The sequence below is a fragment of the Pinus tabuliformis genome, chromosome 9, assembly GCF_031772625.1.
Source record: "Pinus tabuliformis cultivar Carrire ecotype Pingquan chromosome 9, CPIR1, whole genome shotgun sequence".
In the NCBI taxonomy this organism is placed as follows: Eukaryota; Viridiplantae; Streptophyta; class Pinopsida; order Pinales; family Pinaceae; genus Pinus; species Pinus tabuliformis.
The window spans coordinates 262135732-262149659 of NC_142307.1; the positions used below are offsets into that span (position 1 = coordinate 262135732).

General features: G+C 32.2%; 1 protein-coding gene across 1 annotated transcript in view; it reads left to right on the forward strand.

The window, feature by feature from the left end:
- Positions 1-12541, forward strand: part of LOC149148194 (putative phospholipid hydroperoxide glutathione peroxidase) — a 76735-nt gene extending 64194 nt beyond the window's left edge. Inside the window, exons 2-7 of the mRNA XM_089444889.1 lie at positions 10898-11040; positions 11170-11246; positions 11488-11549; positions 11808-11926; positions 12068-12235; positions 12399-12541. Of these exons, the coding sequence (XP_089301015.1) occupies positions 10987-11040; positions 11170-11246; positions 11488-11549; positions 11808-11926; positions 12068-12235; positions 12399-12437 (519 nt within the window). The 5' untranslated portion in view covers positions 10898-10986 and the 3' untranslated portion in view covers positions 12438-12541. The remainder of the gene's footprint in view (positions 1-10897; positions 11041-11169; positions 11247-11487; positions 11550-11807; positions 11927-12067; positions 12236-12398) is intronic.
- Positions 12542-13928: the final 1387 nt, after the last annotated feature.

Consider the following 13928-nt stretch of genomic DNA (forward strand, 5'->3'; position numbering starts at 1 on the left):
GGTCCCATGTATCATTTGGCAATAATGAACGATATTCTTCATTCATAGCTATATCCCAATCTGGATGGCCTAAATCTTCTGCAAAGGTGTTAGGATCATAATTCGATAAAGCTTGAGCCCGTAAAGAAGAGGCTCTATCGAATTGAGAATGTGTACGATGTTGATCTTTAGGATCACCTACAAGAGCACCTGTTGCATCCTGAGTAGCGCAGACCCATTTTGGAAGTTGAGGAGCTAAACTAGGATCTTGAGAATGTGGGGGAGGATTTTCATCCTCGCTGTCATCATCTGAAGAAGGAATATTTCCAGAAGTAGAATGGATAGAGATAGGTGGCACATCTGTGGAGCTAGGCTCGTAGGCCAATATATTTTCAGCATTTACATCTCTTCTAATGATAACATTTTTGGATTTAGGTTGAAGAAGTATATATCCTTTGACATCTTCGGAATATCCAACAAAAATACATCTTTCACTCTTAGGTTCTAAGGATTTATGTTTCTCATCTCGAATATGGGCCCATGCTTCGCTTCCCAAAACATGAAAGTGACTTACATCTGGTTTAATTGAGCTCCATGCTTCTTCTAGAGTGATACTCTTTAAAACCTTAGTAGGAGTGTGATTTACTATGTAATTTGCACAGTTAATTGCTTCTGCCCAAAAATTAAGACTAATTCCTTTAGATTGAAGCATACAATTAGCCATTTCCTTTAAGATGTGATTCTTCCTTTCAGCTACACCATTTTGTTGTGGAGTATATGGAACAATATGTTGCAATTGAATTCCATGCTCAGAGTTGATGATTTTTTTGTTAACATATTATCCACCATTATCACATCTCAGCTTAAGAATTTGATGTCCAGATTGTTTCTCAACAAAGGCCAAGAACATGTTAAAGACTTCAATCTTGAGTTTTAAGAAGTATAACCAAGTGCATCTAGAGAAATCATCAATGCAAGTTAAGAAATACTTATAGCCAAGAATGAAACAACTGGAAGTGGACCACATAAATCACCATGCACAAGTTGTAAAAGGGCTAAGGCATGCCAAGAGACTGGCATAATTCAACCTAGTCAAAGTTATTTCTCTGCTCCAGTAGTATTAGTGCACAAGAAGGATGGGTCATGGCGTATCTGTCCAGAATATAGGGATCTCAACAAGCTCACTATTAAAAACAAATTTCCCATTCCTGTCATTGATGAATTATTGGATGAATTGCATGGATAAATTTACTTCACCAAGTTGGATCTTCGTTCAGGATATCATCAAATCAGAATGAAGATTGAAGACATTCCAAAAACAACATTTAGAACTCATGAGGGTCATTATGAATTTTTGGTCATGCCTTTTGGCCTTACCAATGCACCTTCTACATTTCAAGGTTTGATGAATTCCATTTTCAAACCCTTAGAAAATTTGTGTTAGTATTTTTTGATGATATACTAATCTACAACAAGTCTTGGAAGGATCATGTTTAACATGTTGATAGGGTACTCAAACTATTGTAGGAGAAACAATTATATGCAAAAAGCTCGAAATGTTTCTTTGGAGTACAAGAGGTGGAATATTTGGGTCATATTGTATCTCATGAAGGTGTGAAAGTAGACCCTAGCAAAATTAAAGCCATTAAGGAATGGAAAATTCCCACATCCATAAAGCATCTGCGAGGATTTCTCGGGTTAACAGGGTATTATCGCAAGTTTGTTAAGAATTATGGGCAAATAAAAACACCTCTAACAACATTATTGAAGAAAGATGCAATTTCATGGACTCCGGGAGAAATGAAGGCTTTTGAACATCTTAAAGAGGAAATGTGCCAAGCACTGGTCTTAGCTATGCCAGACTTCACAAAAACCTTTGTGGTGGAATGTGATGCCTCAGGAAATGGAATTGGTGTTATTTTAATGCAAGAAGAAAGACCCATTTCTTTCGAAAGTCGTCCAATAAAAGGAAAGTATTTACACAATGCTATTTATGAGAAGGAATTGTTGGAAATACTACATGCACTTAAGAAATGGCGACCCTACCTAATGGGAAGACACTTCAAGGTAAAAACGGATCATGATAGTCTTAAAATCTTTTTAGAGCAAATATTATCTTCATATGAGCAACAAAAATGGGTCATAAAGAAGTTGGGTTATGAATTTGAAATCATCTACAAGAAAGGGAAGAAAAATGTTGTGGCAGATGCATTGTCAAAAAATGATGAGAATGTGGAAGCATTTCTTCGCGCCATTTCTATTATCCAACCAGATTGGATAAATGAAGCAAGGGATGAATGGAAGAATGACGAAGAACTATGGGCACTCATTCAAAAGATACAACAAGATCCGAGTACATCTAATACATTTAGCTGGAAAAATGATTCGTTATGGTACAAAGATCGCTTATACCTATGTAAGAATTCCCAACTCAAACAAAAGATTCTTATGGAATTGCACACGTGTCGCTTAGGAGGGCACTCAAGATTTTTAAAAACTTACCACAGGGTTAAGAAGGATTTTTTTTGGGATGGCCTTATATTGGATATTCAAAAGTTTGTGGCGGGATGTTTGGTTTGCCAACAAAATAAAGTTGAAACAATTAAGATCCCAGGTCTATTACAACCTTTATCCATTCCAAGCCAATGTTGGGAGGAGCTTTCAATGCATTTTATCGCAGGATTACCCAAGTCCAAAGGAAAGAGTGTGATCATGGTGGTAGTTGACAAACTTACCAAGTATCCACACTTTTGTGCATTATCACATCCTTTTAAAGCCACTACAATTCTACTGCATTTATGGAAACAATTCAAAAGCTACATGGAAACCCAAAGATTATTGTAAGCGAAAGAGATCCCATTTTCACTGGAAATTTTTGGAATAATTATTTTCTTGTCTTGGTACTAAGTTAGCTCATAGCTCATGTTATCATCTACAATCTGATGGGAAAACTGAGATAGTAAACAAATGTTTGGAAGGATATATTCGTTTCTTTGTATCTGATAAACAAACACAATGGGTCAAATTGTTGCCTCTGGCTGGATGGTTGTATAACACTTCCTTCCATACTATAGCAAAGATTCCCCCATTTATGGCACTTTATGGATATCATCCATCATCCATCACATCACATCTAAGAGAAAATTCTAAGGTTCAAGCAGTGGAAGATCACATCGAGCATCAACAACAAGTTCTCCAACTCTTAAAGGATAACCTCACTTTGTCGTAGAATAGAATGAAACAATAGGCAGATCAACATCGCAACACAAGAAGTTTTGATGTAGGTGTCTCGGTATTCCTATGAGTAAAACCATATAAACAAATGTCCCTCAAGAAAGCTAAGAAGGATAATAAATTATCACTAAAGTATTATGGTCCGTACAAGGTGTTGCAAAAGATTGGTACTATGGCATACAAATTGGAGCTTCCTCTGGCTTCCTGAGTGCACCCAGTTTTCCATGTTTCATGTTTAAAGAAGGTTATAGGTGACAAACTCTGAGTTCAAGCAATATTGCCATAACTTGAGGAGGAAGGAAAAATCATATTGGAACCTGAAGTAGTCACAGAAACAAGAACTTGGCAGCTACGAAATTGATCAATTTTGGAGTATCTCATTAAGTGGAAGAACTTACCCACTGAAGATTACTTATAGGAGGGTGAGAATTTTATACAGAAGCATCCAGAACTACTCAAGCGTTGAGGACAACACTTTTGAGGGGCATGTTAGGTCCCTATAATACTAGTGATTACCCCATTATTATTGTCATTGTATCCCTTATTGTTATTTTTGTACCCCTATTGTCCCCATATTATTATTATTATGCCCCATAGAAGCCCACTATTGTTATTGTTGTGCCCTTGTATTATTATTGTTATGTCGTCTTTGATTATATTATGACCCCTTAGACTCCTATATATAGAAAGGAGGTTTTGTCATTTGTATCATCCAAGAATTATTCATTTGTGTAATGTAAAGGAGGTTGTCCCCTCGAAGAGGTTGATTGTTAAGTCGTTGATCTATCTTTTCTTCTATTTTGTGAGTTGGTTACATAACAGAATCTTTGAGATTCCCTCGAGGCCTGAAAATGTCGGTCTAAGAACCAAGCCAGGTTTATACTCATTTTTCTCAGTTTTTCGCAAGGAATATGATGGTGTGATCAGATTTGTCATATGGATAATTGAATTCCATTCAACCAATGGAAAATAATCTTTAGGGAAATGTTTGAGATTCTTGAGGGTCCATATTTGACCAATCTAGAAGGCAGTCAAGTTTATATTCATTTGGACCAATTTTTCACCAAAAATTCAACTATGGAGTCCATTTCTTCAACATAAGCATGCATTTTCAGTCCATCCCTAGAAGTGGAGGTATAATATGAATTTTTTCCATGTCTCTGTTTGATTCAGGTGTCAAACAAAAATTTCATGACGTTTTTACATTTTCGATGCCCTTTATTTTACATTCTAAGTAATTTTAGAAGTGTCAACCTCCCTAATTAGACAACCTCTTTCCAAATCGTTTCACAGAGTGTAGGATGCCAACTAATTCTTGCCCGTCAAACAAAAATTTCATGACGTTTTTACATTTTCAATGCCCTTTATTTTAGGTTCTAAGTAAATTTAGAAATAGATGCCAACTAAAAACTGCAACCTCTACCAACAAAAAACTACAACCTTTGCTCAGTTAAGAGAAATACCTCATTTTCACAAATGTTGAGTGCATTGAATATCCCCCTGCACACACATTGGAGAAATAAAATAAATGGATACAAAGGAGTTATCAATTTCTATTGCTTTGAAACTTCAATATAAGTCCCTTCGAGTTTTAGTGTAAGGAAAGCCTCTAGTTTTGGGGTAAGGAAAGCCTTCTTTGAAAACCGTTGGAACTTAACCCAATAATTACATAATTATCAATTGCCAAATGTTTATTTCAGTTCTGAATTATCATCAATCTAAAGCTTTACAATTCCAAAATAAAAACTAATGCCTTTGACCTTTAACCAGTCAATAGTAGACAATTATGCCCAAAATTTTCTCAGGAGTCCAATGTGAAAGAACAATGAATCATATCAACCTAAAGCTTTACAAGTCCAGAATAAAAGCTAATGCCTTTCTTTAACCAATCAACATAGACAGTTATGTCCAAAATTTTCTCTCCAAATGAAAGAACAATGAATCATTTATGTGGAACTGTGAAACGATAATAAAAAATATATCTAATGATAATCAAACATGTATCTAACTACGTATTCATGTTATATCCGAAATAATGGCAGAGACATTCCAAGAGTAGATCACTTTACAGTTATCCCTAAAAAGTTTTCATTGCTTTATGTAAATAGAGAGTGAGAAATAATAATGAGAGAAATCAAACATTCAATCTAGGGAAATACACATTAATAGTCTAGCGAATAAAAGGGAAGTCAAACATTCCAAAGAATTATGCAGAATAGAAATCTAATAGTTAGGGAAAATACTCATGGAACACACATGGGATTGGTGAATTCTTATAACTTTTGTGTTGAGGAGAAAAATAGAAGTCGAGAAGTCAAACATTCCAAAGAATTATGCAGAATATAAATCTAATAGTTAGGGAAAATACTCATCGAACACACATGAGATTGGTGAATTCTTATAACTTCCCTGTTGAGGAGAAAAATAGAAGTCCCACTTTAGCATCGCAAGCACCGAGAGCTCATAAGCTTTCTTCAGCAGCGCATTCCTGCTCAAAGAGGCAAGGATGCATAGAAGGATGGAACTATGAACTTACTATTTCCGTGCACATTCTAAATCTAATGGAAACCCAATATTTGTTGATGATAACTAAACAAACTCGTGAACCCCAAAAGTTCAACAAAAAGTGAAAAATAATACTAATTACAGACATATACCAACCATATTTTGTCCATAGGGGTTTAGTATCCTAATAAATAGGAGCATAAATACAGTGTTAAAATTCTCACCAATCTATTGACATAAAGTTAATGTAATGTACTATCATAAAGTTAATGTAATGTACTATAATTTGTAAGTATAGTTGAATGAGGTATTATAATATTCATAATATTCTATTGTAGGCTATCTTTACTTGCGGTTAAGGTATTAGAGATTTTGACGGTTTAACTTTAAAATTGGAAGTCATTTTGATAGTTTACTTGTTATAACACACCTCAAATTTAACGGTGAAAAATTTTCAACGACTGTCAAATACGCTATGAAATCCAAAAAAATTTCAACAACTGTCAAATAAGTTATGAAATCCAAAATATGTCCTATGGGACTTCAAATTCCCTGATAGGGAAAATTTTTCAACAAATGTGAAATACGTTAGACGTCAAATTCATAGGGATTATTTATAGAGTTGGTATTTTCTATACGCTTAAATTTAGTTTATATTATTCATAAATTTAAAAAATAAAAATAAAATAATTAATGAAAGAATTAATTACATTATAATTTATTTATTTATTTTTTTGGAAATTTATACATGAGTTACTGAGTACCTATCTTAATTTATAATTTGTTTATTTATGAATCTTAATTTATAATTTGTTTATTTATCAATTTTGTGAATTTAGTTTTTAATGATATGTTAAGTTTATGTGTTAAGATATTAAAAAAAAAAACATTTTTATTTTATGTAAATACTAATGAAAATTTTGATTTCAAAAAATTACTTCATTCTGAAAAGTTTAAAATAAATCTTAAATATATTTAAGAATACAATTTTAGAGATGCAGTGAAAGTGAAATACATAAATATACATTAACATATTTCATGGCAACTCAATTTTAATTTTTAGAAGTTCTAGTTTTCTTTTTCGCACATATGCATCTTCAAAGAAATAAATAACATTATATTGTAGATTTATAAATACATAAATAAAACTTATGTTTTAATAGTAGAAAGTCCAAAAAAATTAATTTTCTAGGAAAAAATTCTACCTAACGATAACTATCTTTTGCAAAAGTTACCCACTAAGTGATGAGGCCACATGGCCAAAAGAACAAAGCTACTCACTTGTGGCTCGCTCAACCCAACTCATTTTCTCTCATGAATCACCCAATATGCTTACTATAGAAGACTCAAGCATCTCATCTAACCGATAAAAGACCATGAAATTCTCTTACATTTCCATAAATAATGTGAATAATATATTTCCCTTATTTTCTTAATAGTGCCTTGTAGATATCCTTTAGTTCTAATACCCCTTAGTTTAGGAAGAAACAATCTAATCCATTGAATGATTTATGGGAATATCTTGAAAGAATAACACTTAGCTCTCACACATCCAATGGGCAACAAATACACCATGTGTGAAGGATGCCTAATCTTCCCAACATCTTTTCTCCACTACAACCATCTTTCTCTCATCCAAGGTCAATAATTTGTCTTTCATAGGGCTATTTTTTGTCAATTTATATATTTATTAATGGTTTTCAAGGGAGAATGCATCATGAGTGTGTCTCAATAGAATGTCTGTCTTAGAATCATAGTGTGAATAAAACAATGATAGAGAATTGATGGGAATGATGGTTGGAATTTCTTTTGACTAAGAGAATAAAGTACTCGTATGCTTCCCACTAATGATACTTGACTCATGTTACAATAATTATGTGAGAACACATCCACACCAATCTCTTCATGTATTAAACAGTTAAGTTTCTAAGTCAATGTAAGTGGATGGTTTTATTTAAAGCACATGCTAGACAAGAAATGAGATCCTAGGACAACACGTGGAAGTAAATTATTACCTTCCCATAGGTTCCCTTTCCTCTTCTATTCTAGTGCATTATAACTCCAAACATTCTCTTTGCAATGACATCTTCGACCCTTATATATTATATTCCAACATTAATATTTCCCTAACTTGATTTTACTATAAAACCTTGCTTAAAGTTACCATGAGTCCATATAAGTGTATTTAAATAATTCTACCATGCCTAACCATTCACTAGTAAAGTCTTATCTTTAAGCTCTACATTAGGAATCCATGCAAGCATATTTACATCATTTGCATGCAAGGTCATTTATTTAAACTCACACACTTTCATTTTAACAACACATTTTTAAATTTATATATAATCCAATATATCTCATCCGTCTAAAATAAGATATTACACTATTAACCATTCACATAAAATATTGAGTATTTTCATTTAGCCAAATCTTCTTAATGTTGCTTTCTTTTGTAATGGTGAACTATATTATGTTGTACTTTATTTGTTAATGAAATGTAATATAATGGTGATTGTAATAATTGATTTATCTTTATTGAATTTGTATTTTAGTTTCGTATGTTTATTTAAGAAAAGTTCTATTTTATAATGTATTTATGATGTGAGTAGAAAACTTGTACATTTTTTTTAAAGGAGATTACACCAACATACTAATATAGATATATTTTAACACTAAATTTATTATGCTTTGAGAATGATGAAATCTCTTGAGGTGCAAATTTTTCTTCCAGAAATTTCACTCTCAAATAGCTTTTCACCTAGCGAGACACTTGATTCCATTTTTTGGATGATATATTTAGAGTCTTTGTGTCTATATATATAACTAAAAAAATCAATACCACCATACATAAAGTATTCCAATATATGTTTTAAGTAAAATATTTCAATATCAAATTTGTACACATACACACATATATTGAAATAGTTTATTTATGATCGACATTGATTTTATTTGTTATTAATACTTTTTAAATATCTCTCGTCAATTTCATGTTACATTGTTTGAATTTTTTGAAAATAAATTGTATAAGAACTTTTGAAATGTTTAATATTTCAAGTAGATACTCCATCCATCATCAAGAACAAATAAAATTAAAGTGTTAGAAAATAGTTTTAAGTAAAGGATTTAGAAAACAAACCATTCAAGGATAATTGTTATGGAAAAAGACTTTTTTATTATTATAAATAAATAATAAAATAACGAATTATCCATTATTAATAATGAAACAATTGCAATTTAATATTAAAACTGAGTATGTGAATTATGTAAAGAAGTTTAGCATTTGGAAACCTTCAATGGTTATAAGTGATGGATATAAGGATATACATTTATAATTTTGGGTTTGGTTTCTTAAAGGGTATGGCGGAAGATATCTATAAGAATGTACTTTAATATGATGTATTTAATTTAGTAGTTAAAAATAAAAGGTCATATTCAACATAATGGCAATAAATAAAATGAATAAAAATGTTAATAAACTAAAGAATTAATCCTTTTTAAAGAATAAAGAAGATGTAAAGTTAATAAAATTGATATAAACTTTTTTATAATAATAATTAAAAAAAAGTGATTTAAAGTGGTTGAATTTAAGAATAAAAAGCAAAGAGATTTTCACCATTGAATAAGGTTAATTTTCGTAAGAGTTACTAATTGTAAAAGTCACAGGGCACTTTAAGATAGTGATGGAATAGAGGTTGCACCTAGAGGGTTATATTAATGGTCTCATAACCCATGCACACGTAAGTAGATCAAATATCACCCTCATATCCTTATTTTATCTTTAGTCAAATATTGCTAGTAAGATTAGATTTTGAGAGTTTCATTTTATAAGGCAACCAAGTTTGAAACTAGTGATAATACATAGGAGATACTTAAAAGAAAATATAATTATATTTAAGAACAATAAAATATTTAAGAACAAATAATAAGAGACAATATAAGTATATTTAAGAACAATAAAATATATAAGAACAAATAATAAGAGACACTCAGTTTGACATGAAGATTTAAGTAACTAACACAAATTGTCAAGTTTGTGCAAAGAAAGCCAATAATACTAAGACATCCTTAAGTTAGAAGATATCAATGTTGCAATTTTTTTGTAAAACTTAATCTCATAAAGATAAATAACAATATATCATTTTTTTAATGGAATATACATTTGAGGAAACCTTTTAAGTACTTTCTCTCATTTTTAGGATGGTTTCCAACATAAATTAACTAATTAAAATTTTGGCAACCTTACTTTATGATTTAGATTATTTAACGCTCAAACTAACCCATTGAATTAAATTTTTTGAACATTGAAATCTAAATCCACCGGCATCTCAATCTCTAATTCATAAATAAAAATAAAAATAAAAATAATTAATAAAAAATGAAAACATCAATACTTTCACAACTCCATTCTATACCAAAATATTTTATTATACTCTATTTTCTCAAAATTATATTAAATTCAATTATTTATTTTTAAAAAATATTTATTATATTGAAATTACTTATAATATTGATGCCTTTTAAATTTTCTTATAACAATAAAAATAAGATAAATTTAATACCAGGTATTTTATAATTTTCCCACTAAACTTGTAACCATGTGATTCACATGACAAATAATTTTATATATTGAATTCATAAATAAAAATACTTTATTGTTAAAATTTCAATTCTTCTTCATTTAAACCTAAATTAAACAGGAACACATTACCCAATTCAACTATTCTAGAAAATTTCCACCTACAATCTCAATACATCTATCATACATGCTGCTCTCTCTCAAATTGAGATGTCATGAGAAACCCTTCTCTAGAAGACCAAAAAGAGCACGTTTTAACATCATTTGCACAATGTGAAGATGGCGGTGTCTATGCACCACCCTGCGGCAGGCAGACTCCCATGGCAATACACTCCCACCAAACTACAACTAATCTACACCACAATTTATGAACTATCGCAACTTTGCTTCCCTTCCTTTGTTTTATACCACCACTTTTTGCAGGCTCAAACAAGGACCCACTCGTGCTTATCCCTATTCACACACTAAATCCCCATTTTCTTGGACCCCATCACTCATATGCGCGTCCCCGTGTTCCCCCGGCCCTGCGTTACTCATATCCAGAACACGTCTATATAAACCCCATAAACCCTCTGTAGCCCTCGTGCCCTTCACTCTCAGGCCCTTCCTTTTGGATCAAACTAAGAGTAATCAATACAGATTTTGATCTTTTCTGTCTTGCAGTTGCTTTCTCCGCTCATTTTGCAGCTATGAGTGGGACCTCATCAGAACAGTATTCCTCGGTCCACGACCTCACAGTCAAGGTAACCTGTAGTTTAATTTTAATTTATTTCTTTGAATTGCATTCTCTGGTATTATTTCTTTGAATTGCTATCTCTGGTACACCCATTTGCATGTGAGATCCTGAATGGACAGTGTTAAATTGAATGTAGGACATCAGGGGTAATGACGTGGATCTCAGCATCTACAGGGGCAAGGTTTTGATCATCGTCAATGTTGCCTCTCAATGGTAATTCTACCTTTTCCTTCGGTTTGAGATCAATGGTTTCAGAATGGATATAACTTTTTGTTATTAGAAAGAGAAAAGAAGAATTTTTAGGGCTTGTGGCTCTGTAATTTTGTCAGATCAAGGCTTTTATAAGGTCTAGTTCTAAAATATGGAGGATTATGCAGGACTATTTGTTTTGTTACTGAAGTTGTCCCATTTATAAACTTGACTAACTGGGGACTCTCTGTTCTTTGTCCTGCAGTGGGTTGACTACCTCTAACTATACTGAGCTAAATGAACTGTATGCAAAGTACAAGGATCAAGGTACTATCCCAACATACCTGGTTAACCTGATCAAATAATTCTTAAATTTCATTACGGTCCTATTATATCCGGTTGTTGAACTGTTGACAATGTATGTATCTTAAGACTAAGGAAGGTCAAAGCGCTATACCCTTTTTTATGGTATGGGAATAGGATCCCTGGGTCAGTTATTTTAGGTCGTTCTGTTTCCATTCCTGTCTTGACACTACATTAGTCTATTACTGATCAGTTTTATGCCCACAATAACATTTTTCCCAGGATTAGAAATACTGGCTTTCCCATGCAATCAGTTTGGTGGACAAGAACCTGGTGATAATGAACAAATTGTAGAAGTAGCCTGCAGTCGTTTTAAAGCAGAGTTTCCCATATTTGACAAGGTTTGCATCTTATTTCTGTTTTTTATACTTTCTCATATTACTTCTTCTTGTTCTGCAATAGGAGGATTCATTTAAACTCAACCAATCCATCTGGTTGATTCTTGATATCCTAGGTGCTAAATTGGCAGCTCTGTAATGTAGGTGGAAGTTAATGGTAGTAGTGCAGCTCCTGTGTACAAGTTCTTGAAGTCGAGCACAGGGGGGATTTCTGGAGAAGACATAAACTGGAACTTCACTAAGTTTCTGGTGGACAAAGATGGAAATGTTGTTGAACGATATGCTCCAACTACGTCTCCATTGAGTATTGAGGTGCCTGGATAAATCATCCTCCTGATGGAGATTTGCAGATTCAATCGCTCTCTAATTGGTTGCTTTGCAAAAGAACAGAACATTAGTATTGAGAGGGTTTTGATTAAAAAGTTTAGGATATTAAAGGAACTCATTACTAATATTTTCCATTTGATGTATGCAGAAAGATGTAAAGAAGTTGTTAGGAATTGCAAAGATGTGAAGGAGTTGTTAGGAATTGCTTGATTCGGTTAAGAAACAGCATATAATGGCATTTAGGTTGGTGAAATAGAAGCAGCAGCAGCAATTCAACGAGAGAGTATTCAAGGGAGCATTGTGAGGCCGTTTATCAAATACTTATTTTATTGGAGTTGCACAAGATTGAAGGAACATTGTTAGGCCGTTTATCTGTTGGTTAAAGTCCGTTTTTTTATCGGATACACTTTGGTTTATGTATTATTAGTCCCTGCCTGGACTTTTAGCAATCGATTCGCCTATTAATCTGTTGTTTGACCAAAAATATTGATGTGTATCACAACTTTAACCAAAGTTTTCATATTAGAAAATAATATAAAATTTATTATCTAATTTCTGATTGGACAACAAAGTTGAGGGTCTTATTGCGGGCTTCGTAGCTTTCAAGACAGGGTAAAAGCAAGATATCCAAAGTTTTGAGGGTCTTATTGGGGCGAATATTAAATCTCAATTTTTCTCTCACAACTAAGAATTTCCCTTTTCGTTCCTGCCACATCCAGAAGCTTAAGCAGTTATTGTAAATATAGGTAGTGTACAGCTTTTCAACAATTATTTTAATTTCTTTGTAGATATTTTTCACTTCTATGTAAAGATTAGTTTAAATATTTAATATTTTTTATAATTTTTTTGTCATCTTTATTTATACTCGTTTTTTCTTTCTGTTTTTTAATTAAATATAATATCTATATAAAAATTATACTTCGAGGATTTTTAACTTTTTCAACTCATTATAAATGGAAAAAATATTTTATATAAGATATATGTTTTTTCACAACCTTCATTTGAGTACTCGTTACTTGGCAATTACACTAATTCCCTTTTTTACTCATATGGAGTAGCAAATGATTGCAGCTTTCATTTATTGGGAACAATAATCTGAAAGACTTATTTCGATATCATAATTATCTTAGTTGAATAAAAAGATTACATAAAGGGTATCTATTTTTTATTTTTATAAAAATATTTTTAATGCTTTGAAAATCGAGGTAGTATTATTTTTAAAAGATTGTATATAATTTTGAGTTTTTTTTCCTAACTTTAGTTATCATTATAAATAATATGAGTAATATAGAAGCTAGTTTTTTAGTAAAAGCAAGATATCCAAAGTTCTCAGATATGGAAAGTTTTTTTTATCTGAAGTTTGGTTATATTGCCGAGTGTCCTGCATGCAGTGTCCTGCATCCTGCAAGTGCCAGATGTTTGCATATGATTGAAGTATGCAGAGGCATCCACGGTCATCTACTAATGCTTTGTCCGGAGTAAGTTTGAGGAGCAGAGCAGAGAGTGTCAGACCAGTTAGTTTGAGGAGCAGAGAGTGTCAAGCGGCAGGGTTTGTGAAGGGCGGAGGTTCAGCTTTACAACTTGTAAGTTCCATTTTACAACGACATATTACTTTCCACGATTACAACAGTTCCATTATTAGAGAAGTTGTTTCTGTTCATGCCATTTCTTTGGTTTG